We start from the raw sequence: 27,914 nt of genomic DNA, 5'->3' as shown, positions 1-27,914 counted from the left end.
GTTGGACATTTAACATTTTCAGGTTTGTAACCTTGTAGTTTGCAGAGAACCTCAGAAATACCAATGCAAAAAACATCAGTGCAAAAAGTCTCTATATTTGAAAGTGAAATATACAATATGGAGGGCGAATAAATTGCCAACTCACATTTGAAGAGCCCTTATATCGGCTCAATAATGAAAGCTTGTGGAGTCTATAACACCTGGGGACTCAGAACCTGGATTCCCACTTTCAGAAACCTTCTTATACTTCACTTTGGTGTTGGTATAAGAAATGAGAGAACAGCAAAATAGTGTAATATGTTTTTAATAATATAAAAAAATTGGTAATACACTCACTTGGTAAAGAGCCTTTTTCTACCCGCTCTATTTGTGTAGTAGACCCCCTGCTCCCATGGTAGTATTACTCTTCAACAGATACACTGGGACATTTCCTCTATCCAGAAAATTGCTATTTATTATGTAAAAGTATATTTAAAAACAATAACAAAATTAAAGTGCAGTAATCAAACAATCGTGCTTATCTTTAGTCTGAAACGCGTTTCACCAGGAGCGGCTTCCTCAGATAGGACTACTGGTGAAACAGAAACACTGCACATCCAATCTTCTACCTCCATGTCCACTTCAAATTATTGAAGGTGTCATGGTGGTTGGAGTTATCCTTTGTAAATTTGCAGTATTGCCATGCTATCTGATGACGAATGGAAATGAGTAGAAAATTGCACATCGAAAAGGATACCCATTTCAAAGTGATTTTAATGGAAATTGTTGCAAGGCTGGGGTCCTATGTTTGTGCTCTGTTGATGTGATTAGCAGCTTTCTCTGTATTAAAAGGATTCTTCCTAGCACCACATCTTCATCCTAATGACGGTGTAATTGTGCGTGGAGTACCCTGGCACCTTTAAGTGTTATTCTGTTCTTTAATAATTTCATGGTGAGTGTGCGTTGCTTGCCAGAAGTATTAATGGGAGCAGCGAAGGGGCGGCAGCGATTAGTTCTGAGTCAGCTGAAGTTCTTGCATTCCTGTAATGCATGTTTCTGCATTAACCTGGAGCAAAAGAGGAGAGCTGCTGACTGGTTAGAAAGTGCTATAGAATTCCAGGAACCATAAACAATTGAGATGATGTTGTTTTGCCTTCCTTTCTTGTGCCTCTTACCCCTCTCCCCTCTCTCCCATTTGTGTTTCACGCTTAGGATCCAATTGTGGGAGCATTGACCAGGGCCCGAATGAAGTGAAAAGAAAACTTAAAAGGACACTCTAGGCACCATAACCACTTCAGTTTATTTATGTGTTTATGGTTCTAGAACCAAGTCCATGCAGTCTGGCATTTGTCAAAAACTGTAAAATATGGCTTTAGAATGAAGTTCAAAATTTACACACCCTGCTCTCTGGTGGTAAGCAATTGCAAACTCCCCTACCTATATGATGAAAGAATAATGCGCACTCTTGTGGGGTGTTAAATATATACCAGTGATGTCCAACACTAGCATGATACTCTGTCAGCAATTAGGGATGTGTACTTACAAAAGATAAGCCAGGCCTGTATTATGTTCACCACACTGGTATGGCCATCACTTAACCAGTAAAACGTAATCTTTTATAATATATGTATAAAGTACATGTCGGTTACACAAAACCATCTACCAGCAAAATGCAAATGGGTGATTTTAAAACATAGGGAAACTTAAGTTCGTAGAGGTGTAATGCATTCAAGAGATCTTGCATGACTAGTAAGTAGAGGAAATAATTCAATACTGAAACTAGGCGCATCTCTGAGGGTGCTCTATTTTACCCACTATGGTTTGTTTTTTCTTTGTTTTTGTTTTTTATACATGGTCAGGTTGTTTATAAGGTTATTCGAGTGGTTAAAAAACATTGTGCATTTTTATCTTGTACTTCCTTTTCTCAAGCTTTACATTACACTATGAAAGTATGTGTAATGACAATGCATATGCACAAATCTAATTTTCCCTTGGGAATCTCAAAAACCATTCCTCATTGTCCGTTTGCACCATCTTCAATCTGTCCCCTATAGTAAGCAAGCTTTAATCTGCAGGTATGCTCTAGGATTTAGACTCCCTTTATATGAGTGTAGACTGTGCAGTGTTGGTCTGAAAACATTCTGGCAAAGCAAATACAAATATAAGGAAAAAAATGACACTAACATACAACTTAAATGCAGACAAACATATACAAAATATATAAAAAATTGTCAGTATACTCTTGCTTTATAAAATATGTAACAAAAAGTAATTCAGTACTTCTCATCCAGGTTCTATGTCTTTGCTCCTCCGCTGACTTATACGTTTGGAGCACATATCAGAGATGGGAGGGAAATACTGATCATCGTTTGGATAACATGCCATTTACAGTGTGAAGGTATAGATTGGCGAGCCAATACTGCATCCACACTTGAGTGTCACATCAGGAGTGTGGGCTGCATGAATTTCTGGCCAGATTATCCTTTGTTGGCTTGAACGTCACAGCTCCCTGTGCTGTCAACCACACATAGATCATGAAAGTTATGATATAGGGGTGCATGTCCTCTGATTGCAGACAACTTAGAGCCAACACCACAGCTGTAATGACCAACAATATTTTATTTATTTTTATTTTTTTGTTTTTTTACTATTGATATTCTCTTCCATTTTACGTGGCTCAGGAGGGAAATTGTATTTAATTTACTTTGGCTCTCACTTTGAGTGCCATGTCCTAAAATTTTCTTTTTTAAACAATAGTTAGGGAGGCTCATCTAAAATGACATAAATATGGGATAGAAAAAATGGGTATTGGGAACACACCCAGAACATGCATTTCTCAGCAGTGGTGCGTCAGTAGAGACCAACATTTATACACAATACAACTTAAGGAACAGCACACAACAGCACGATAAATTAACTGAAACTTTACAAGTCTATTTAAAATCACCTATCTTGGCAAACAAATATGGGGATTCTGTTCTACCACATGGCCATATTGTTTTAAGCGCACCACTATGCCACAGTACCCCAATATCGGTGGGTCCTACACTAATTTTAACATGGGAGAGAAATGAAATAGTGCTAAATGAACTAAAATGGATTTATTAATTATGTTGTGAGAGCACTGTGAAAATATAAAAATGCAATGCGAATTTGTAAATGAGCACCAACCAAAATTTTACACTTCATCTGGCTATCAACCTCCAAACCTTATACACCTATACACACGGTGTGCTAAACTAAAGACTTGTTACTTGTACTTGAGGTGTGGTTAAAGGAATACTATAGTGGTAAAATCAACATTTATGTCCCTGGCCCCTTCTGTTTAATGTAATAGGTTGAGTTTACTCCCTTTTTTCCCAGCACTGCACTGGTCTTGCCCCATCTCTGTGGTTGAGATGATCATATTTGTCGATCTCAGCCAATCTAAAAAAACAGCGCTGCGCCAATCAGCTTCTCTTCATAGAGATGTTTTGAACCAATGCATATTTATATGGAACGTTCAGCACCTCCGTGCAGAGCGGGGAAACGCTGAATGTAGGTCCTGCACACTGTGCAGCAGTGACCCAGAAAGCACCTCTAGTGGCCATCTGGGTGACTGGAGGTGTTACTAGACAGTAATGTATACACTGCCTATTCTCTGAAAATCTAGTGTTTACATTAAGATGCCTGCAGGGACAGGCTGTATACATAAGAAAAACTACATTAGGCTGTGTCCCTTCAAAATCGGATTAAAACATTTAACTATTTCTCTTCTGATTAGTACTTTGCATTGGTTTAGAATTTATTTGACAGCCCATGAAGTAAAATTCTACATATAAGGATTACTTCATTTCTTTGACTACGAACAAATAAATTCATTTATTAGGTAAGCACATATCTGAAAATTATGTTAGCTCATATCGTACCGTGTTTGGAGTTTTTTCATGCAAAATGGCCTAAAACTGATGCTCCACTTATCAAGGAGGAATTAAATAAATGTGTCGTTTTTACTGATTATAGGAACCTCTTTTCATTAAAACTCTTGGAAGCCTGGTCTGTTTCTACATCACCGTTGGCAAAATGGTGGCTTTGTATGATCCTATGAGACAGCAGATACTGGGGATAACTTGTATGTACACTTAGAGATCTCATAGGCATTGTTACAAAATATTTACCCTATAATGATGCCTAGATAACCTCAGCCAATTACCCATGGACATCATATAACAATGGAAGTTCATAAGTAAGCTTGCCAGTTGCTGCATTTGCCACTTTTTCTATGTTTGTATGACTTTCAAATAAATTACAAAGCAGCATGTTGCCAGTTTGTTTTTTACTTTATTATATAAAGATGACATTTAATTATTATTAAAGGATCACTATAGTGTCGGGAAAACAAACCCGTTTTCCTGACACTATAGTGCCCCCACGCTCAGGGTCCCCCTCCCGTAGTCCTGAAGGAGTTAAAACCCCTTCAGTTACTTACTTTAATCCAGCACCGGGCTCCCTCGGCGCTGGTGTCCTCTACTCCCTGTCCAACGTCAGCTCCCCCGTCCGACGTCAGTGGAGCCGCATGCACGGCAAGTGCCGCGCGCGCATTCAAAGTGTCCATAGGAAAGCATTTCTCAATGCTTTACTATGGACGCTCTGCGCGATAAATGCGAAATTCGCATCCACCGTCACAGATGCGCCTCTAGTGGCTGTCCGGAAGACAGCCACTAGAGGCTGGATTAACCCCAAATGTAAACATAGCAGTTTCTCTGAAACTGCTATGTTTGCGTCTAAAGGGTTAAAACCTCAGGGACCTGGCACCCAGACCACTTCATTGAGCTGAAGTGGTCTGGGTGTCTATAGTGTCCCTTTAAATATGTCATATTATTTAATTTGAATACTTTTTTTTTTTTTTTTTTTTGCCTGCATTCTAGCTTACTGTTAAGTTCTCTGAACTGAAATCTTCCAGTGTCAGTGTTACAAATGATTTTATTTTATCTTGTAACACCATATTTTGTTGTGTGGGTAGATGTTCACAATTCCTCAGTTTTGCTATTTTATGTGATTTTCCTTAGGTAAGAGCACACCAGTGAGTCAACTTGGGACAGCACATTTCCCGAAGAGCCATGACCCCTTCCAGCCATTTGGAACAGAACAAGGAGACCCTTTCCAGAGCCGGAAGGCCTTTGTTGACCCCTTCAGTGGCAAAGACCCATTCGCCTCCTCACAGCCAGGAAAACACTCTAAGGGAACATCTGCCGGGTTTGCAAACTTTGGCTCTGTAAGTTGAATCTCCCATCTCCCTGTATAGAGGCGTCTTTTAGTATAACACCGCAAAGTTTCTTCCCATGCAGTGATTTTGTAGCCCGGTATAATGCTGCTATCCCTCTATTGCAGTGGATCACAGTAGTAAATAAACAATGCTTGGATGGTTTCCTGGCTGTATCGATCTGTATTCCATTGAAATGCTATGAACCACTATTGATCCCTCCATGTTTTATATTTTACATCTGGTTACAAAATATGCAGCTACTTGCCTACTGTACACTCATAATTATAATATCAGAAGTAAATTAATCATACCTCATACTTTTGTGTATTATTGAGTGTTATGTTCATATGAGATATGACTGCTTTTAATTGGTTTATAATTTTCACCCATATCATTTATAGGAATATCAGTACAATAGAGACCCTTTATAGTCTAGCCCAAAATATTTACACTAGTGATGACCATGTTTCATGTTTATCAAAATCAAGGTTTACTGTTGTCCTGGTTATTTAAAATTGTATCCTCTTAGTATTGTGTATTATTCTTTTAATTTATATTCCATTGTTTTGATATGTGTGTGTGTGTGTGTAATGTGAGAGATCATGTTGGAAAGTTATCACTACTGCTTGGTTTTAACTAAAATAAATTAAGTAGGCAGACTGTCATCAAAAATATATTGGAAGCTGGATGTTTTGTTTTACTTGTCACCTTAAAGTGAACATTTCCAGCTCTAGAGTATGTGTGTGTATATGTATGAATGTATGTGTGTATGTGTGTGAGTGTGTGTGTGGTGTGTGGCATGTGTATGCTTCTAGCAGTATCACTGTATGTACCCAGGCTGAAAATTATTTGGGAACCTTATTATTGTCGCGATCACACAAGTGGCTGAAGCACACATACAAAACTTTTTGTTTGTCATTTTCTGGGCATGTTGTTGACCTCTATAAAAGTCAATCAGGTAGCCCGTTTGTTAATAGCTTACTTTGAACTCTTCATCTTTACTGCTTCTGGTTTAATGTTCCATGCATTGTCTGCCTTGCTATGTTGTATTTTCTTTATGTGTACAGTAAGAATTTGTGTGTTTTTTTTCAATAAATGAAAACCGTTTCCAGCATTCCCCTTCCTTTATTTATTTCTCTGTGGGTCTCTTCCTTTCATGTCTCTGCTATCATCTATTCCTGCTTTATAAGGGTTGTGATCTCGGATTAGTTTTCCAGATAAGCGGTAAACTAACTATTGTATATGTCAGAATATAAGTACAATACAAAGTGCTAATAATGAACAGAGTCTGGAGCAGTGAAGTTTAGACTTTCACCAGCATCTTGTTCGCAAATCATGTGACTGCATACATTAAGAAGTTGAATTGCTGAGTAGGGATTATATCTGAGTCTGCCAACAAAGCACACCTCATCTGTTCCCTGTTTAGTAATGTGAGTTTAAATAAAAACCGATTGGTACTTGAATGAAGACCATACACTGACAAAAACCTAATACAAGTCAGAAATTGGTAGTCAGTGACCACTTTCCCAGGATAACTTACTGACTAGATAGTTTCTCCATGTGGCAAAATTATTTCTCAAAATCTGTCTACAAATTGTCTGTTCCTCTTCCTGCTGCAAAATCAGAATATTAATTGTCTGCCCCTTGTTACTTTGGGTGAGATCAGCCTATACTTAAGAGCCTACATGTGAAATCAACAAAATAAGAGGGTTTTAGCACTGGAATCTAATAAGCATTTTCAATTATTCTTAAACCATCTTCAGTAAGATGTCTAATAAAAATGCTAAGTATAAAATAGAACACATTTTAAATACATTTGTAAAAATCCATATAGGCAGATTAAGAGAAATAGAATGGTTAAAAAGCTTCTGAATACTGCTCTTGGAAGCACATAAATGAAGGGGGTTGTAATTACTAAAATTATTTCGTTTTTTTGTTTTGTTTTTTTTAACTTGGGTCTGTAATTTTTGGGGAACAGATTTCTTTATTTTTCTGTGACTTTTATTTAAGATGGGATTTCTCTGTGTCCAGTTTTCAAGTGGGTGTTGACAAGTGACTTACCATTTTACATTTATTGGATGCTCATCCTGCAGGCAGTCTGAATTTAGGAATATATGTCTCAAGGCTCACAATTCCAAGTCAACTACTAGGCTGGCCAAAAGCTACTCCATGTCCATCACTTCCTATAATATGGCTACTAATGTAAAAGGTAAAGGACCAATATGTTAAGTTTGCTTTGACAAACACTTATCTGGACTCTTTTATTTTTGTTGCACTCTGTCGCTTGTGCTTGATTTGGTTGTTGCTGGTGGCTAATGGTCAGATATCTCTAATCTCTACTGAGCCTTAAACATCCTGTGCCCCACATTATTGTTTAAAGCCACATGGATCACTTGTGCCACCAATATTAATACGTTACTGCCTTGAAACAGCACTGGGGATCCTCACAGAGAATGGGACTGAATTTCCACTTACCAATGTGTGTAAAAACATATTTGAATACATCTCTTGATTTACTCTAGCTCTGCAGAGGTAGACATCTTTGTCTTTTTTAGTCAAAAACACCAGCTATCTGCCAACAAAGTGCAATCTTAACACCTGAAACAAGCTAAAAGCTCTTGCTTATCTGCATGGACTTTAGTTGGGTTTAAAGATGGCAACCCTGGTGAAATGTCAAGGAAACAATCTGACAAATGTTGGCTGTCTTGTCCATGAGTACATTCGTACTGAAAGGGAAGACAGTTGATATTCTAATACTACTTCAAGGAAGAGAAGCTGTCAAGGTAAAGTAATCCCAGAAATTCCATAATACTTGAAAACGGGACACGTTAGAAAAATAAACACACACAACAAATACATGTAAGAATGAGTAACTTTGTTATGCAAATATATTAGAGATCCCGTTTTTGTTTTGTTTTTTAAATCTATTTAAACAGGTCCTTCTGTGTTTAATAGGTTTGTTAGATCAAGGTAATACATTAAAAATGTGTTATAATTAAGATCAATTTGTAGTCATTTGCAGAGCATATGTTAAAGGAATATTGAAACAGGTTGTAGCACACTAGAGCGTGCAGTTATGGTGCTTGGAGAATTCTTTAAATACCTTACAATGCAAGTTTATTTTTACTTATTTACTCCCAGTTCACTTTGCAGAGCAGTTACACTCTTATCGTACTATATTGTTGTGACTTATTTTGTGCTAACTGTAAATATTGGGATATGTAAACAAACACTTTAAATAGAACAGTCACCAGACAAATACCCTTAGGTGCACCCATGTGTCACATTTGTTTAATTTCCTTTAATCCTGTATCTCTCAAGGTAGCAGTAGCATGTTACAGATGAGAGACCATACACCACTTCCAATAAGCTTTAACTATTTAAAGGGGCACTATAGTCACCAGAACTACAGCTTATTGTAGTTGTTCTGGTGAGTATAGTCAGTCCCTGCAGGATTTTTGCTGTAAACACTATCTTTTCAGAAAAAAAAAGCAGTGTTTACATTACAGCCTAGGGCAGGGATAGGCAACCTTCGGCTCTGCAGATGTTTTGGACTACACCTCCCATGATGCTTTGCCAGCATTATGTGTGTAAGAGCCTTATGGGGGATGTAGTCCACAACATCTGTAGAGCCGAAGGTTGCCTATCCCTGGCCTAGAGGATACCTCTACTGGTCACTGCACAGATGGCTACTAGAGGTGCTTACTGGGTCAGTGCTTCAGTGATTCAATGCATCTCCATGAGGAGATGCTGATTGGCTAGGGCTGTGTTTGGCTTGTGCTGGCTCTGTGACAATCTCAGCCAATCCAATGCCTTTCTATGGGAAAACATTGTGATTGGTGGAGATCACTACTTCTGATGATGTTGGCCAAGGAGGCAGATCAGGGACAGAGCCAGCACCAGCAGACTAGGATCAAAGTAAGGGGGCAATGGGGGAGGGGGGGAGCAGGTAGGGCTATATTGTTTTTTTAACACTATAGGATCAGGAATACATGTTCGTATTTCTGAATCTATAGTGTTCCTTACTGTTTATCGCCCTTATTTTTGTCCCACCGTACAAAAATCAATGTGTAAATATTAACTGATATGAGGTCTAGTTATGAGCTTTAGTTAAGTGATTGAACCCTAGGGTAGTACCTCAATCTTTACTCTTACTAAAGTCGCCACTTACTTATAGAATCATAATCCGTTTCAAATGGACTTAATAAACCAGAGAAAATAAATTGGTGCATGAGTTTTACACTTTTATATTTTGGATACTTGAAGATTACAGAGTAAATGATCAATTCCTCCTGAAAAATGGATAGCATGTTTTGCAGTTTGTATTACATCTGGCAAACAGTACTCTACCTCAAGTCAGAATGTCAGGAGTGTTGAGTGTATTGTGGTTCCACAACTGAAAACATCATCTGTATTAAGCTAGTTTACCCTGCAACCAGCATTGCAGAAACCAAATCAACCAAATCAATGTGGGCAGAACAGCATCCTGTTATCAAATGTAACAGTGATTGACTTTTCTTTTTTTTCCTTTTTTTTCTTTCTTTCTAAAACCATCTCAAATTTGGCCTTTTTCCTAAATATGACACTATAATTATCAGAATACACTTAATGTGTTAATGATCTTTGTAACAGTGTAGCTGTTATAGGATATTTTTTAAAGTGTTACTTATATTACTTGTCTCTTAAATTAGAGAAACCTGACTGAGCATTGTGGGAAATGTGGTTCAACAATGTGTGAATCTGAAGCTTATATCGACTCTTTAACCTAAGTAGGTGTTTTGTAAATTGAGGCAACTCAGTAAGCAACATCTATGACTAAGGCATGGCATGATAAAGTTTGTCTGCAGTGAGATTATTAATGCTAGATGTGGTGGTATCAGCATCTCTGAAATAGCTAACTTTATTACAGCTTCTGTAGTTTACACAGAGTTGTGCAAAGATCCCAAAAATCAAATCTTACTGTAAAACACCCAACAAATGTTCTTTCTATCCTTGGGAAAAAACAGAGCTCATGGAATGAATTATTCGGTCGAGCTGACAGGAGAATTAATGATTTCTTAAAGCTGGCAGGCCATATACACTTGAACAAAACAATAAGTGTGATGAAGGACATCAAAATATTCATTGTGTCCAGACCTAGGTGGCCTACAAGAGCAGCAATATTGGGTTCCATTGCTGCCAGCTAAGAACAAGTAGTTATTGTGCACACATGGTCAAAACTAATGACTGGAAATCTCACATATTGGATCAGAATTTTTTCATTATATTTGTTAGGATCAGGATTGAACTAAACCACTTGTTGGTGGGATGTTAATCTGTGCACACAAATCCCTAAGGGATGTTTCCAATGCTGCTTGAATGTAGTGCTGTTTTTCCTGAGGCAAAACAGTGGATCCATCCAACCTAATAATAATTAGTTAGGAGTTCCTACAAAAATGGCCTTGGAATAAATATGAGTTGTAGAATAACTTACTTTTTTTATGATATTTTCATAATATAAAGTGATGTCACATACTACCAGAACTCCCTGTGTGATTGGATTCTGGCAGGTAGTGTTGGAGAATTCACCAAAATAACTATCCATGCAGAATTTGGACACTTTCAGTTTGAAAGAAAGAAAGAAAGAAAAGAAAAACAAAAAACAATTCTTAAAGATTTGCACATGATTGTTAGATACATACTTCTGCTATATATCAGTTTTAACTCCTAAAAGCCTCAATATGTAGAGAATTCAACAACTTATTCTATAACATAAGTTAACCCCTTTTAAACAGTTTCTTTCTAGTACCAGACTTTACTAATTGTGGTCTTCTTTTCCCGTTCCTTAATGTCTTTTTAATGAATATGTTTTTCCCCATAAGCCAATCCATTTCATCCGTGATTTCTTTAAGCTCCTGAAGCTCAAACCTTTCTTCTCCTTCATGTTCATTGGCTTTCTAGTTTGAAATTAACATAGAAACTTTAATGTTAAAGAGCTTCTAAGTAATTTGAACAGAATTCTATCTGAGACTCTAAGATAGCCATATAGCTTCCTAGATAATACAATACCGTTTGGGCAGGAGTTTTCTATCAACTTAAATTAAAAGCAGAAGTCATGTGGGACATCATCAGAGACCTCCAGGACAAGTTGAAGGTAAGCAATTTTAGGTTTTAAAAGCATTTTATCTATTGGTTGGTAAAATACAGGCAACTAATTCAATTAGAAGGATAGATTAAACTATTATTTCTCACTTTTGAATGCAGAGAAGAGATGTAAATGCCATTCGTATTGAACAACAGAAGTGATGAAAGGTGATGATGAGGGGCTTTTTAGGGATCATGAAACCATGTAAGTGTGTGTATCATTTTATAAGGAATGTATGGAATTTGCATATGTGATCTGTCTGTTGAAATAAACTTAATATAAATGCACAATATAACTAGAGGATATATTTTCATAGCATTCACAGTATTAATTAAATAATCTTTATGGGGACAATAATGGCAATTTTTTTGCAATACAGTGGTCAAGCCTCTCCTCTAATGGTTAATCCACTCTTTTGGGCTATTGTCTTCTCAGAGCCTTTGTAATTCTTGGTATTCACAAGGCCATTTGAGGCACCTGTGGTAGAGATGAGTGCTGTATACATAGAAAAACAGAGGACACATATAAATATGTTTTAGCAATATATATTTCAACATTTCAGTTTGTGAAGTTGCGCCGTTTAAAAAAAAATATTTTTTTATATACATGATTTTATATCTTTCAAACTGGGAAATCTTAGTTTAAAATACTATGTGGCATCACCGAGGCTTTGTAATAGCACTACATTTGTTAAAGTTCATGCTCATTGCAGTGCCAGCCAAAATGGTATTTGTTGTTATATTGTAATCCTACAGTGGTGTAACATTGGATCACTGTGGGGACATAGTAGTTTATCACCTATCCCGTGTATACTGGAGTTGTTGTGGGCAGAAATTATTGGATAACAATCCATACAATACTGAGTGCAGTTATACCTCCTAACTAATGCGGGCACTGGGATTTGTGGGCACTCAAACCAGAGTGTACAGCAATGTACATCCTAACCATAGCAGGATGCTACTTTTACAAATGACGCTATAATGATTGCACTGAATGAATAAAGTCCTAGTGTTGTGGTATGTTTTTGACAGTCAGAAATTTTTGACAGAATGTCGGCAGCACCTTTTGAAAAAGCACACAATATTATGTACAATAATAATAAAATTTGTGTGGACATATCAAACTCCTAAATTACGTAATTATTTTATTGCTTTTTGATATATATTTTACTACCCAATGGCCTTGTTATGCTTTGTTTATATAGGAGCCTTATTTTACAAACCAACTAGTAATCAATTTATCATAATGATGCCATGAGTTAATTACCAGTGAGGAAGGATAGTCTTACTCTACACTACCTATTATTGATCAGTCCATGAACTGCAAATTGTTTTGATTTTTAATAAATAGTATAGAAAGTGGGATGGAAAATATGCTCGCATAGTTTAAAAGTAGAGCCGAAATTTTAATTATATATAATTTAGTGGATGAGTTAATAGAGGGAGATATGCAACTGTAAAATGTTTAAGTTGAAAGATTAGAGGTAGAATTTATTTAAAGGGACACTCATGTCACCTGAACATTTTCAGCTTAATTAGGTTGTTCAGGTGAGAACTATAGCTCCCTGCAGCCTTTCTCATGTAAACACTGTATTTTCTGAGAAAATACAGTGTTTACATTGAAAGCTAGGAACACCCCCAGTTGCAGTCACTCAGAGTGAACGAGAGGGACTTCTGAGTTGATGGAGGCATAATATAACTGCATCCACTCAGATCTGCTGTGCACGAGCATCCTGTAATTCAGTATCTCCTCCCACTTCATGCAGACACTGAACTTTCCCCATAGAGAGTCATTGATTCAATTCATCTCTATGAGGAGATGCTGATTGGCCAGGGCTGTGTTTGAATCATGCTGGCTCTGTCCCTGATCTGCCTCCTTGTCAGTCTCAGCCAATCCTATGGGGAAGCACTGTGATTGGATCAGGCTTTCACATGTCAGCAGACTGCTGGTTTTTCCATGTCTCAGCATGCAGATTTACAGCTTCTGGCTTGAATACCATAAGATTTTTACTATATTTATGGATGCATGAGGGACCCTGGGGGGCTAGATGGTTGTGTTAAAAATATAGGGTTAGGAATACATGTAGTTGCACTGGTGACTATACTGTCCCTTTAAATATAGCAGTAGCTGTAGCAACAGTGATAGATTTACACTTTGGAATGTTAACATGAAGAAGGAAATGAAATTCTTTCATTAAATAATCAGCAGGATTTAAATGGTCTTTTAAGGGATTTATTTGAAAAGATGGGGATATAGATAAGGGTGTTTTTATATCTAATGTTTAATTTGCAGATTGGAAATGAAACCGATTAAATAATCTCAGGTATTTTAAATTGATAGATCTATCATATTTACAGATGCTTTCTCACATTAGCCCAACCTTTCATTCCATCTCTAAATCTCATTCAGGCTATTCCTAAAATAATCTATGGGATTAGAAAATGCAAGTGACACACTGTAGCCACAAAACCACAGATTGTGCAAAATTGGAAGTAATAAGTGTACATTTAATTTTCATGATATGCATGGTGCCTGATATCCCATATATGAAGTGCAGATTTTAATCTCCTCATATATGTGATAAATACATTTACTGGCACAATCTATTGTGCTCATCTAGTAAGGCCGCATCAGCCAGAGAGGCTTACCAGAAATCTACTGGCTGGTCTCTTGGTTTATGTAAAATAGTAGATTGTTTCATAGATATCCCTCTTCACAGGCCAACTTAAAGGACCACTATAACGTTAGTAATACAAATCTGTATTCCTATTGCTATAGTGTTACTGTCCCTACTCTCATTTAATCTCATCCTCTCCCCTCTTAAAAAGTGCCAAAGCTTCCTTGGCTCTGCTTACACCCCTGCCTCCTGCACCGTTACGGAGGAGACCTGCAACGGCCTCCTCCGTCAATGTCCAATCCAGTACTACTCATAGAGGAGTATTGGGATCCTCATGCACTTGCATTCAAATTTCCCCATAGGAAAGCATTGAATTTATGCTTTCCTATGAGGCTTCCTCATCATATGATCGAGATTTACTAAGCACTTTTAGTGGCTGTACTGACAGCCACTAGAAGTAGACTTAAATTAACATTTCGCTGCTCACATTGGAAAAATATATAAATTACTGTTCAATAGGTACACTCCGATGAATACATACATTCATTCATTAAGTGTATATCTTAATACAGTTTACAAAAGCTGCATTTCTTATGAAAAAGAAGAAAAAAAACTGTATTGTTTTACATTGCAAGGTTAAAATAATAGGGACACTACACATCAATGAAGTGGTCTGGGTGACTATAGTGTCCCTTTAATATATTTAAAGTAACGAGAAATAGGTGCTGAATTAGTCTTATATGCAAAATTACTAGTTTACTAGCTATAAACGAATATACATACCAAGAAATGTAAAGTATGTAATTTAGTCTTCAAGAGGTTTGTGTTTTTGTGAATGTAAAATTGGTTTCCTGTAGAGAGAAAATTGGTAAGAAGGGTAAGTGTGCCTTGTGTGAATGCTATTGCTAATGCTTTGGTGGACCTAATTATAAAAGAGAACTGTCACTATAAGTTACATCATTAAATAAAACATTAAAAATCACCTACAACGTGTGTTAAAGGAACACTCCAAACACCATAAACACTGCAGCGCACATTTTTGGAATGGCTAGCTTTTTATCTAGGGTGCACCAGGTGCCACTACACCACCTTCACTACAGCCAACATAGATCCATCAGCTCTTGCTTTGTAGCTTCCATCAGCTCTTGTGAGCTAAGGCCTGCAGTGCAGATCCATCTCATTGGCTGAGTGTCAGCTGATCACTCTCAGCTAATGAGCCAATCCCTGCACTGCCGGGCTTAGCTCCGAGAGTTTCTGTCCCTTTGTCAGCTATAGAGAAGGTGGACCCGAGGCAACAAGTCAAGACGCTTTAAAACAGTTTGAATACAGATAAAGGGCACCGCACCACACTGTATTGGTTCTGGTGCTTCAAGTGTTTGTTTAACCTTTTGTTCCATCAAATGCTCAGTTTTATTTTAACTTTGGAAAATGACCTCATACATCATACCAGTATAGACCAGGCTAAACCGGGGAAAATGAAGAGGACAAATTGACACTGTTATATTTATAGGTAAACATAATATGAAAATCCTTGGGAAGTGACATTTCCCCTGAAGTACATCTGTTTTTTAAATTGTATACTGTTGCTTGATTTGCACAGAAAAGTGCTCGTTTGCAGGACCCTTTTAACCAAGACTTGATACTCTTTGTACCTCACAGGTTTTGTGAGCAAGTACTAGATACACATTGTATTGATTTTTTTTTTTTTTATTATTATTATAAAACTAGTCCTGATGCACTGTTTCTTGGTATTACCTGTAATCTGGGTCTTATAAGGTGTATTTCCTCTGATATATGTATAAAATATACACACGGCAAAGTCTAACTAAAACATGATGCCTATCTGTGTTCATTTGCATTTTGAGCTTGTAATTCTAGGGAATTTTTAGAGAATGGCTATGTCCAAGGTGGACTTTTCCCAAGGTTCTACATGAGATCTGTAAATGATGTGCAGGTTATAGGAGTATTGGCCAGGATATCAGGAATAGGTAGACACTAGATTAGCCTTAAAATTTCAGTAGAAGTGGTCAGTTCTTGGAAAAGAAAAACGGTGCTTTAATTTCACTTGCAATGCTAGCAAGAGGCTTCTCTGATGATCTCAGCATTAGAAAATTAGAAAAAGCATTATTAGAAGCATTAGAAAAAGTGAGGCATTGTACATTTGGAAAACAAATTAATATAAAAAAAAAAAAGATACCCAGAATCCAAGATTTTTGAATGAGTAGAAAAAACTGTAGCTTGTGTGGAACAAATAGGTAGTATTTTTTGCTCTTTCATGAGTTATGTCTATGTTCATTGATGGTCTTCAGCTGTGAAGGGCAAAGTTACCGATGCATCCATGTTTCTACCCCACAGTTTGGGAACGAGGAGCAGCAGCTAGCCTGGGCCAAACGAGAGAGCCAGCGGGCTGAGAAGGAGAGACTAGATCGCCTAAAACGACAGGAGCAAGAAGACTTGGAGCTAGCAATTGCCCTCAGCAAAGCAGAAATGCCAAGCTCATGAGAATCAAAGCCTCCAGTTCACTGGACCCCAAACGCCAACTGCATTGCAAATTACTCCCTCAAAGGGGAATAGGAACACCAATATGACTTCAACTAAAAATAGCCATCTTTTTTGTCTGAACTTTTAGCCAATAACTGGGGAGCTGTGACAGCAATATTATTCTTTAGTACCCCATAGGAATTCTCCACTTATCATCTCATGTTTAAATTTTATTTAATCTGGGGGGTATTTGTCTTATTTTTACTTCCTCATACTACAAATCCCTCATCACAAACATGCGCAAGGTATGTATTCAGGGTCAAGCAGCTTAAATCTAATGTCAACTAGTGCATTTGTGTTGCATATTTTATTTTTTTAACTCTTTTTTGCAGATTATATTAAATTTTCATAATTGGAGCTGGTTTTTAGATTGCTAACCATTTTTTTTCTTATCCCTAACCTTTCATAGAAAAAGGCAGCTATTGAAGACGTATCCCCAGTTAAAATAAATAAAATTGCAGCAAATATTATTGATGATTTAAAATGAAGGAACTGATCGGGGTAAAACTGATGAAGGAATTCAAACAGAAATAGCATTTTATGCAGGTGGTGATGGTATTTCAGTAAATATCCACTAAACATAGAATATGTATAGCAATTAACATTGAAATCTTTAAGGTTTTAGTTTTGTTTTTTGTTATAGCTGTTAAGCTGGGGGTTTATTTTCTTTTGCCTTTGCAAAACATTTTAGAATAATTATGTTGCTATATCCTTTGGATTTGCAGATAGAAAGGTAAATAATATAGTTCCATGGGTAAAAAAAAAAAAAAAAGCCTCACAAAATAATATGGTTATCACCACTTTACAGCTCGTAGGTATTTTTCTGCAGGTTCAGAAGTAGTAGCTTTATTGAAGTGGTCATGGTGGTTGGAGTAACCCTTTAACCCCTTAAGGACCAAACTTCTGGAATAAAAGGGAATCATGACATGTCACACATGTCATGTGTCCTTAAGGGGTTAAATTACATTTTCGCTCAAAGATGCAGACCTTAGTAAATGTTAGGATCTCTGAACTTTTTATTGGCTGTTATTCCATTATTTTACCCTATTTAAATGTGTATTTTTTATTTGATCTTTTTTAGCATTAATTCAGAGTTGTGTGAAGCAAAAACTGCCTTAAAATTATGACAACACATTGTCATTGGACACAGCTTGTATTTATAATAAACCAGTGGAAACAAGGAACCATCAACTCTGTATATCCACTGAGCTAGAGGACATACAGGTTGTACTAGCAATGTACTTTTGTTTTCTGTAAATGCTGCTTACTTATGATGGCACTAATTAAATCTAAATTAACATCCTAGTATTTTTTTAACTGCCAATAATGTTCTTGGGTGAGAATCTTGAAATGCCATTGCCTGTATTGGTTTCATACATGGCCTAATGCTACCAGGGATGGTCATGTATTTTAAAAGACGTCTCTTATGCTTTTGAAATGCTCACTGTGGCTTCCATAAATGCTGGACTACTTGCAGAGTATGGTCACTGCTTCCTAAATAAGACTTTATAGACTGTATCTTGAAAATGTTTTAGCAACTGATGGCAGATAGCAGGAGAATACATAAAGTCCACATAAATGTGTCTTTATATACATACCTAGGAATTATGTGCATTTGGGCTCTGTATTTTGATAGGTTACATTTCTCAGGTGGGAATGTGCTGAGACTTGCATTGCAAACACTAATATCAGTCATAACAGAGAATAAAAAATACAGATCATTTACCTTTATCATTTAGGATTTCTCACAGGACAGAGCACAATGAATTAAAATGTCCCATTCATTTTAGTGATACCTTGATGGCACTCTCTGCTAAATTATGTATGAACCAGGGACGTAAATATGCAAATGGTTGCTAGCATATCCAGTTTATGGGTAAATGTTTAAAATAAAATTTTAAAAGCTGTCATTCAAATTATTTTCTTTTATAGTTCATAGTTTAGAACTTTCGCAATGGTTATTATGCCAGTTAGCGGGACAGCCATTCATTAAACAGTGGGCACTAGTAAATAGATAATAAACATGCCAAATTAAGAGTTTGATTAAAATATATAGCACCAACAGGTTTTCAGCAAGTCTAATGAGCGAATGGCCTAGAGTGGATTCACTTGGCATTAAAGTAACATTCTGGGCACCAACACAACTTAGAGGAAATGTCACTTGTTACTTAGGCTGAAAAGAGAAGTGTCCATAAAGTTCAGCCTTTCTCCCATCTGTTTTTCCTGTTGATCCAAAAAAAAAAAAAAAAATTGCAACAAACTAGGAAATAAATCCTCCTTGACCACAGAATAGCAGTCAAATGTATTGTACACAACCAAATACTTAACTAATAGTCTATTTCTATATTTAAATATAAACTGGGTCAGGTGTATACATTAGTTCTCTTTCTGGATAGAAAGGGTGCCTCTGCATACAGAATTTTTATGTTCGAGAAAGTGCACATGTTGGACAGTGAAGATGCCTCAATTTAGAAGTACTGCGGAGGTATGTTTTTTTCTTCAAATAATTTTTACTGGGGTAAAGGAACAAGGAAATGTCACTTTACTTCAGCTGCTTGTTGAAGGTGTATATATTCAAACTCTTTTTCTGAATATATACATCTTGGGTCAGACCGTATTTGAAAACGGACAGTCTCGCTGGTCTTCCTTGCTTCGGTGCAGGGAGTGGCGCAGGGAAGATCACAGAGACTAACTGTTGGTTTTAAAACACTGTCTGACCCATGGTGTATGTGAATGGCTAAAGGATCCTGTCATATACCAAAGGTAGGAATGAGGTTGTTTTTTTGTTTTTTATATACTTAACTTAAAATATAAAAAACTATTTGCAAAACTTGATGAAAGAGTTGTAATATTAAAATAGGTGGGAGGTGACAGTTGTCCTTTAAGTAGAAACATAGAATGTGACAGCAGATAAGAACCATTCGGCCCATCTAGTCTGCCCAATTTTTTTAAAATACTTTCATGAGTCCATGGCCTTATATTATAGTTAGGAGAGCCTTATGCCTATCCCACGCATACTTAAACTCCCTCACTGGGTTAACCTCTACCACTTCAGCTGGAAGGCTATTCCATGCATCCACTACCCTCTCAGTAAAGTAATACTTCCTGATATTATTTTTAAAACTTTGCCCCTCTAATTTAAGACTATGTCCTCTTGTTGTGGTAGTTTTTCTTCCTTTAAATCTAGTCTCCTTCTTTACTGTGTTGATTTGAGGTTTTGGGCCTCAGTCATGCTGGGGATTTCTCCACATTCAAATCTTTTTAGTTTTTGTTTAAAGAAAAAAAAAAGTTAACAAACCTCTTTCTGATTGGAAGGTAAGCAGTACTGCTGACTTGATTACACTAAGGAGGCAGATAAGAAGAAGATGGTTATTGGCAGTGAGGCAGAGTTATGTGAATATGTTGCCAAAATCTATCTAAAGCACGTGTTGGTGTCTAGCGTGTGAATTGGCTCTCCAAGTTATTTTTGAAGCCTGGTTAACGCATTTTCTCAGCATTGGTGTGAGGGGTAACATTAAAACACCAACATATATTTGCATACATTTTAGTGCAACAACAATATATATAGATACATAAAACTGAAAAATGTGAATCTGCATTAATGAAGAGTTCTTTTGAAATCAATGAATTATACAATATTTACAGCCAGCTGTCACCTGTTGATGTTTAACTCAAGTGTGCTTTTAAATCCATCTATATGCATGTCAGAGACTAACCTCTTCCTTGTTATGTCATCTGCTTTTCTCAAATAGCCCAGTTGTTGAAATCACCACTGGTAATTTAAATGCAAATTTTGTTTGGATATCTAGCTAGATCTATATTAAACATGATATGGACAAAATGAGAATTATTACTTTAGCTGGAGATAGCTTTGCTTTTCATTAAGGAGGAGTAAAGCTACCCTACATCACTGCACTTTGAACTCTGCTGGAGTCACAGCTCAGGGGGGGGGGGGGGGGGGGGGAGGGGATATGGAAATCTGTACATATTTTTGTCCCTCTTTTGCAGTGTAATATGCCAAGAATTGTCAGATACCCATATCTCCAGGATCATACCCACTGGAACCCTATACAATATGAAAAAAATAATTTTAAAAAACAATAGTTGTTAGGGCAGAGGAAGGGATATATATTAAATATTAATCTGTTATGTGTGTCTACTGTTTAATATAAAATAAATGTTATTGTTTTAATATAATAAATGAAAAGTTACTTTTTTGGAACTTGTCTTTTGTCTTATATAAATTTGTATTCAATTCAAGCATGTTGTTAGAGAGCTAGTTACATCATTATCAGGATTGCTTATGATGTATAGTCAGAATCTAGCAGCATTAAAGGGACACTTCATAACCCAAATTTAAAAAAACAACAACACAGCATTCCCTTGTTCCCCAGCCCAGACTTTGTGCAGCTTCCAAGTCTTTACAAAGCAGGTGTTCAGAGCTATTGTCTGCCTCTTGAGTTTAGCTCCACTAAGAGAAGCAACCAGGAAGTAACTGGACTGACTGTCTGATTGACAGCCAGGGGGTGTAACAAGATTTATTTATAAAAGTGTCAATTTCTATTAAAATCTACAAATCTATATCCTTCACGCATAAAGCACTTCAGCAAGCGGAAGTGTCTTTTTAATGGAAAAGATCCTTTCAGCTCAAACATGTTTCATTTGTGCTGTAATTTTTATTCTCTGCAGAAATGTGTCTTATATGCTGTAATTTCTGTATTGTATAGTGTCTTTCACATTAGCCAGCTCTGAATCTGTGGATCCGTTCACCTTGAAAATGGAATAAAAACCCACAGGCTCCAGTTCGTATGTTAACATTTACCAGCAGGAACAAGTTATAGCTGCTGTACTGTACATGGCTAATCTGGCTATGGTGTTTAATTTAAAGAGGACCTGTCATGCCCCAAACCATTCATTTTTTTTAGATAAGGCATGAATTTATATATATATATATATACGGTTATATATATATATATATATATACGGTGCTAGAAAATGTACAAATTGGGAGAAAAACCTTAATCAAAATAAAATAAATATTTATACCGCTTCTCAGTCACTTCTTTGGCATAGATAGACTCTTTGCCGGTGATTTCAGCACATGTGAAGTGGTTGCTATGGAAGCTTTCTTGCCAATGCTGTAGCCTCTCTAAGCAGAGCAAATCAAAGAAGACATCAGGAGGAGCCAAGGATGCACAGGAGGTGGATGCTCCACAAAGAGTAACACCCACGAAAATTAGAAAATGGCAGAGCTGAAACAGAGGTGAGGAGTACGTATATCTCCATATTTTACATTGAATTGAACATGTATCTTTAAGATTTATTATTATTATTGCCATTTATATAGCGCCAACAAATTCCGTAGCAACTTACAATATTATGAGTGGGGGGATTTAAATATAAATAGGACAATTACAAGAAAACTTACAGGAACGATAGGTTGAAGAGGACCCTGCTCAAATGAGCTTACGGTGTATAGGAGGTTGTGTATAAAACTCATTAGGACAGGAAATAGCAATCAAATAAGGTGGGAGTGAAGCAGAGCTGGAGGAGAGAGTAGAATGCTGCCATTTAGGAGACAGCAAGAGACAGGTATGTGAGGTAGAGGTTAGTCTGGGAGGCCATACGCTTTCCTAAAGAGATGGGTTTTAAGGCACTTCTTAAACGATTGAAGACTAGGGGAGAGTCTGATGATGGCAGGCAGGCTATTCCATAGGAAGGGAGCCGCCTGCGAGAAGTCCTGCAAGCGTGAATTGGCCGTACGGATGCGAGCAACGGACAGGAGAAGGTCACGGGCAGAAAGGAGAGACCGAGAAGGGGCATACCTGTGGATCTGTGAGATATGAGGGGCCAGAATTGTTCAGTGCTTGATAGGTATGGGTTAGCACATTGAATTGACTCCTATAGGATACAGGAAGCCAATGTAATGACTGACAGAGGGGGGTGAGGTGTGAGAGGACCGACTAGAGAGGAAAATCAGTCTGGTGGCAGCATTCATTACAGACTGTAGAGGGGCAATACGGCTTTTGGGTAGACCAATTAGGAGAGGGTTACAATAATGCGTGTGGGAAATTACTAGAGCATGGACAAGTTCCTTGGTAGCAGCTTGCGTAAGACGGGCTGATGCGGGCTATGTTTTTAAGATGAAATCTACAGGATTTGGCAACATACTGGATGTGAGGCTCAAAGGTGAGGCCAGAATCAAGTATGGCGCCAAGACAGCACGCTTGCAAGGATGGACTTATGTGGATACCACTAACTTGAAGGGAGAGCGAAAAAGGAGGATCAGTATTAGGAGGAGGAAAGACAAGGAGCTCAGTTTTAGAGAGATTGAGTTTCAGAAAGCGGGAGGACATCCAGTCAGAGATGGAAGAAAGGCAAGCAGTGACACGTTGCAGGACGGCAGGGGAGAGGTCCGGGGAGGAGATATATATCTGGGTGTCATCAGCGTACAGGTGGTTATGGAACCCAATTAATAAGCGGAAAACCACAAGAGGACAGAGTCACAGAAACCGAGAATATGATGTATTCAGTGTATTTGAGGCAATTTAGGTATGTTATTTTTTTGTCAATTATATCTAATATGGTATGCACATCTTTTCTTTAAAAGATGGAACGTAAAAATGATCTTTGCTGAATTGCTAGATAATGTTTGGATTTGGGAGAGGAGTGACAAATGTTAATCTATTCTCATGGGAGTTATATGATTTAAATAATTAGATCTTTATTTTTGTTTATTGCTCATTCAACATATGTTATATGTAACACATTTAGAAGCAAACATCTATCCACAGTTGACAGAATATAGCATAGCATATACAATATGCTCGGTACAACTCGTGGAAAGAGTTTTTTAAATTAAAGGGATATCACATTCGCAGCTTGTTCCGTAACAGAAAATATGTAATAATAGAGACGACTTGGCAAAACGACATATCCTACATTTCTCGTGCGGTGCAATACAATGTCATTAAACAACTAGAACAAGTACTTCTCAATAAGACTACTTGGTGGCAATGCAGATTCAATAAACGAGCAAATAGTGAGGGCTGGGAAACTCTTTGGAAAAAAAACTTAGGCCTACTGAAGTAATCATAGTGCTTGCAAATAAAAAGAAAATGTTCAAATCAATATCTATATACTCTGCCTATACATCCCCAGATATATATGTAAGACATTTATCCTTCCCCACCTACTGCAGGCATGTTGGTCGCAAGGGCAATCTTATTCCTATAACTGCTGATTGAGTTGGTGTGTGTCTGTCGAACTGATCCAGGCATCTGAATCAGTAACCAAGGTAGGTTCCACAGAGCATAAATACTGTGGATAGGAGACCCCCTTGGGTTGTGGGCTGTGTAAAAGGGGGTTCCCCTCCATGGCTCGCGGCCTTGGTAGGTGGCAGTGTGATGCATATAGTTGAGGGGTCAAGGAGTGTCTGCCTTGTCTAGGGCTTATGACCACATGCTGATCCGGTATAAAGCGCGAGATGCGCTTGGCCATGCAAGATAAAATTGGGTGCACATTTCTTCAAAGGCTTTGTTAAATGCAGCAGTCATTATTGAATCATAACAAGAATCAGAAATAAAGAAAAGGTCTGAACATGACGCAAGGCTCCATTCCCAATTGCCACAGTGAGAGTTAGGAGTGGGTTCTCCTGCCTAAAGGGATTCTTAGGGCACACAAACAACTATAACGGATTTGATATATGCAGGCCCAATTAAAATGCTGTATATTTTTTTTACATGCTCAAATCTTTATAGTTTATTGCAGAATATTTTTTTGCCAAATACTGCTCAAAAGTCAGCCTCCTTAGCCACTCACCAGAAAGAATTCCTTATCAAATGTATGCGCACTGCTCTTAATCCACAAGCTGACTGCAGACAGTCGAAGAAATGAACAGATGCAGATTCAACTTTGTCACTGTACCATGTACAAACAAGGGCAATGAAACACAGTTGGCTTCTGAACAGATATGCAGCAGTAATTTGAAATACTATTTTTAAAAAAAGATGCACTTCCAGTGTAAGGTTTACAGTTATACTTGATACCACAATTCGCGAATACGTAAGACTACAATCCTACTACATTGCTACCAAGTACAAGCCTAAGAATACATCGACATTATATAGTGCCACCAAATTAAATCCAAACACAACTTATACCCCAATCTAAGTAAACATTAAGTGTGCCAACTGCAATTCAGTTAATACACCAGGGCAATTAAATACCCAATCCTTAAGTGTCTTTTTTTTAATTAGTTTTATCACAAAGTATATAAAATTCATTTACATAAAAAAATACTTTACAATAATATTACTTTAACACATAATACAAAAGTACAAAGACAACAAACAACAAAGACAACAAACAGATTATCAATTGACAATGTATGAGTACTTATAATGACCCAAACTGGGTTATAAGCTATTCCCTTTATTAGGGGGGAAAAAAACGGGTCGCAAGAGTATTCTGAGAACGGACAGCAGCTGAAATAGCCTGCCCTTCGGTGGGTCCCCGCTCAGAACTCAAGCTGGTTTTAGCTCATCTTGTGTCATTACAGAGAGAACATATCTGAAGCATATCAGACTGGTCCCACCCATACGGGCAGTCCAGATCCAAAATGCCAGCAAGTTCTCTCTGCACGAGAGATACAGCAACCCCAGACGATCGTTTCAGCCTTGTTAGGCATCATCAGTGAGGCATAGCTGATATCTCTCTAGGCACCGTGAGCAAGGGGTCCACATCTGGATTACCCTTTAAACTTATGGAGAGAAAAAAACGGGTCGCAAGAGTATTCTGAGAACGGACAGCAGCTGAAATAGCCTGCCCTTCGGTGGGTCCCCGCTCAGAACTCAAGCTGGTTTTAGCTCATCTTGTGCCATTACAGAGAGAACATATCTGAAGCATATCAGACTGGTCCCACCCATACGGGCAGTCCAGATCCGAAATGCCAGCAAGTTTTCTCTGCACGAGAGATACAGCAACCCCAGACGATCGTTTCAGCCTTGTTGCTGTATCTCTCGTGTATGGACTGCCCGTAATCCAGACGTGGACCCCTTGCCCTTGCGTTTTTTTTTCTATTCCCTTTATTAGTCTTCATCGATTATTCACTTCCAAGTTCATACCCCATTTCCCCTTTTTCCTATACTTGTCACAGTCAGCTGCCCCCAACCCTAGTCGGCATTAGACCCCAAAATATGGGGGAAGCGGGGGCGGAGCCAAACCACTGAACTGAATGGCCGCACGCCGTCTTAGCTCCGATCCAAACGGCAACTTCTACCCCGAATACACCGGCTACCCGCGACTTACCGGACTTAAAACGGGTACCAGGGCAGCTGGAGCAAAGATGGGGCGGAAAACAAAAAAATCCAAACCCGACAAGCCGCGGCAACAAGCAAGCATTGGCGACCTCTGGAAACAGGCACAGGACGCTCTGGGCACAAACATGGCTGCCCTTCAGGATGACTACTCCGACTTCTCAGACGACTTTACACCAAGTCTGGAGGTAGAGCCTACACCAGCATCAATAAAACCCCACAAGTCGCCCCCACCAGCTGACTCAGCCCCTGTCACGGCGACAGTACTGAAGGACCTACTCGCTGGCGTCCAGCTCGCACTGCAGCCCGACATAGCCCAGATGCGAACGGACCTGCAGGGCCTGACAGGCCGCATGGGCGCCCTGGAACATGGCGCGAACCAGAACGCTATACAAACGCAGCAGCTGCAGCAACAAGTTACTGAGCTGCAACAACAAAATGTAAAATTCGAACGCCAGTTGGCGGCAATGGAGGATCAGAGGAGAAGCAAGAATATTAAGATAAGGGGCATAACAGAGGAAACGCCGGAGACTGAGCTGCCCCACCTTGTACGGAGGCTCCTCTCAGCCCTCCTGACACCTAAACATGCCAAACAGATAATCCCTGAAGGGATGTTTCGTCTCCCACGGCCTGCCAAAGCAACAAGTTCCTTACCCAGGGACCTATTGGTTCGCTTCCCTAATCACAGGGATAAAATAGCGGTGATGAATGCTACAAGAAACCAGACCCCCTATGTGTTTGAAAATATGTCAGTATCGTTCTACACAGATTTTTCACGGTCCACGATGACCTGGCGCCGCTCTTTCCAACCTTTTACGTCTTTACTACGGGCACAAAACATCACCTATAAATGAAAAGGCCCACAAGCGCTACAAATCCTCCACGGCAACTCCCAGCACACGGTCCAAGACATGCAAGGAGCACGAGACCTCCTCCCTACTCTAGGCATACGCCAGGAACTCCTACCTTCGAGAGGATCACAAACAACCACCACATCGCCTGAGATGGGAGATCCGGCAACGTCCATTCCATTTGTCCCCCGACAACGCAAAGCCGCACACTGGATGCCAGAAGGGCTTTGCGGCCTATCACCACGGCCCTCCGCGACAAGGGAATCCCATATAAGTGGGGATTCCCCTTCAGTCTCCAAGCCCGTCAGGGAACTACGTGGCACACGATTAAGATGCCGGATGACGCTGCACGATTTCTCCGTGCACTCCACCTGCCGCACACACGGTTCCGCAACTAGCTCCTGGAGGAACCGGTGGGCCACAGAAGAGGCGAAGATGTGGGTCTACAGCCACCAGCCTGAGCCGCATGTCGCCGCCGCGCCGCTGGGGAGGACCAGCGGGGGCGGAGGAGTAAACAGTGACTGACCGGTGCCTCCACGACCTCACCGCATGATTGAAGCTAGCTTGATCGGGTGGACTGGCGACACTCCGTGCGGTGGGATTCGGACCGCACATGTTAACTTGGATTGCCTCCCTCTATACAACTCCCACTGCCCGTTTGCGCATCAACGGCGCCTTATCACAACCGTTCAACATCCGCAATCCCCCCTCCTGTTTGCCCTCTCCCTGGAACCCTTCCTGGGGGCGGTCAGACGGGATGGGGGAGTGACGGGCCTCAAATGCCATGGCATGGAACAGAGGGTGGCGGCCTACACGGATGACCTCCTCTTTTTCCTGGCCAACCCACTCGTCTCACTCCCGAACCTCCTCGCTAGGTTCCGAGAGTATGGAACCCTGTCCAATCTAAAGCTCAATACTGATAAATCAGAAGCATGCCCACTCCATCTACCCACCTCGGACACATCCCACATTCAAACGCAGTACCCCTTTAGATGGTGCGCGGACAAGATCAAATATTTAGGGATCTGGCTCACCAGAGACACGACTCGCCTTTATCAAGAAAATTTCATACCTATCCTCCGCACACTGCAAAAAGATATGACGACCTGGGGTAGCCTATGTATCTCCTGGTTCGGGAGAATCAATGCACTGAAGTTAAACCTGCTCCCGAGACTCCTCTATCTATTTCAAGCGATCCCGATCATGATACCCAGAGCCTTCTTTTGGACGCTCAACACCG

The 27,914-nt window shown here is 39.0% G+C and overlaps 1 protein-coding gene across 2 annotated transcripts in view; it reads left to right on the top strand.

Moving 5' to 3' along the window:
• The window catches only part of EPS15L1 (epidermal growth factor receptor pathway substrate 15 like 1), a 157,942-nt gene extending 140,994 nt beyond the window's left edge, over window positions 1–16,948 (top strand). For both annotated transcript variants that reach the window (XM_063455425.1, XM_063455424.1), the window contains 2 exons: window positions 5,028–5,233; window positions 16,321–16,948. In XM_063455425.1, the coding sequence (XP_063311495.1) occupies window positions 5,028–5,233; window positions 16,321–16,467 (353 nt within the window). In that variant the 3' untranslated portion in view covers window positions 16,468–16,948. The remainder of the gene's footprint in view (window positions 1–5,027; window positions 5,234–16,320) is intronic.
• The last annotated feature ends 10,966 nt before the right edge of the window (window positions 16,949–27,914 follow it).

This window comes from Pelobates fuscus, chromosome 5 (assembly GCF_036172605.1).
Source record: "Pelobates fuscus isolate aPelFus1 chromosome 5, aPelFus1.pri, whole genome shotgun sequence".
NCBI lineage: Eukaryota > Metazoa > Chordata > Amphibia > Anura > Pelobatidae > Pelobates > Pelobates fuscus.
Note: the sequence above shows the minus strand (reverse complement) of the source record. Positions and strands in the feature narration are given on the sequence as shown.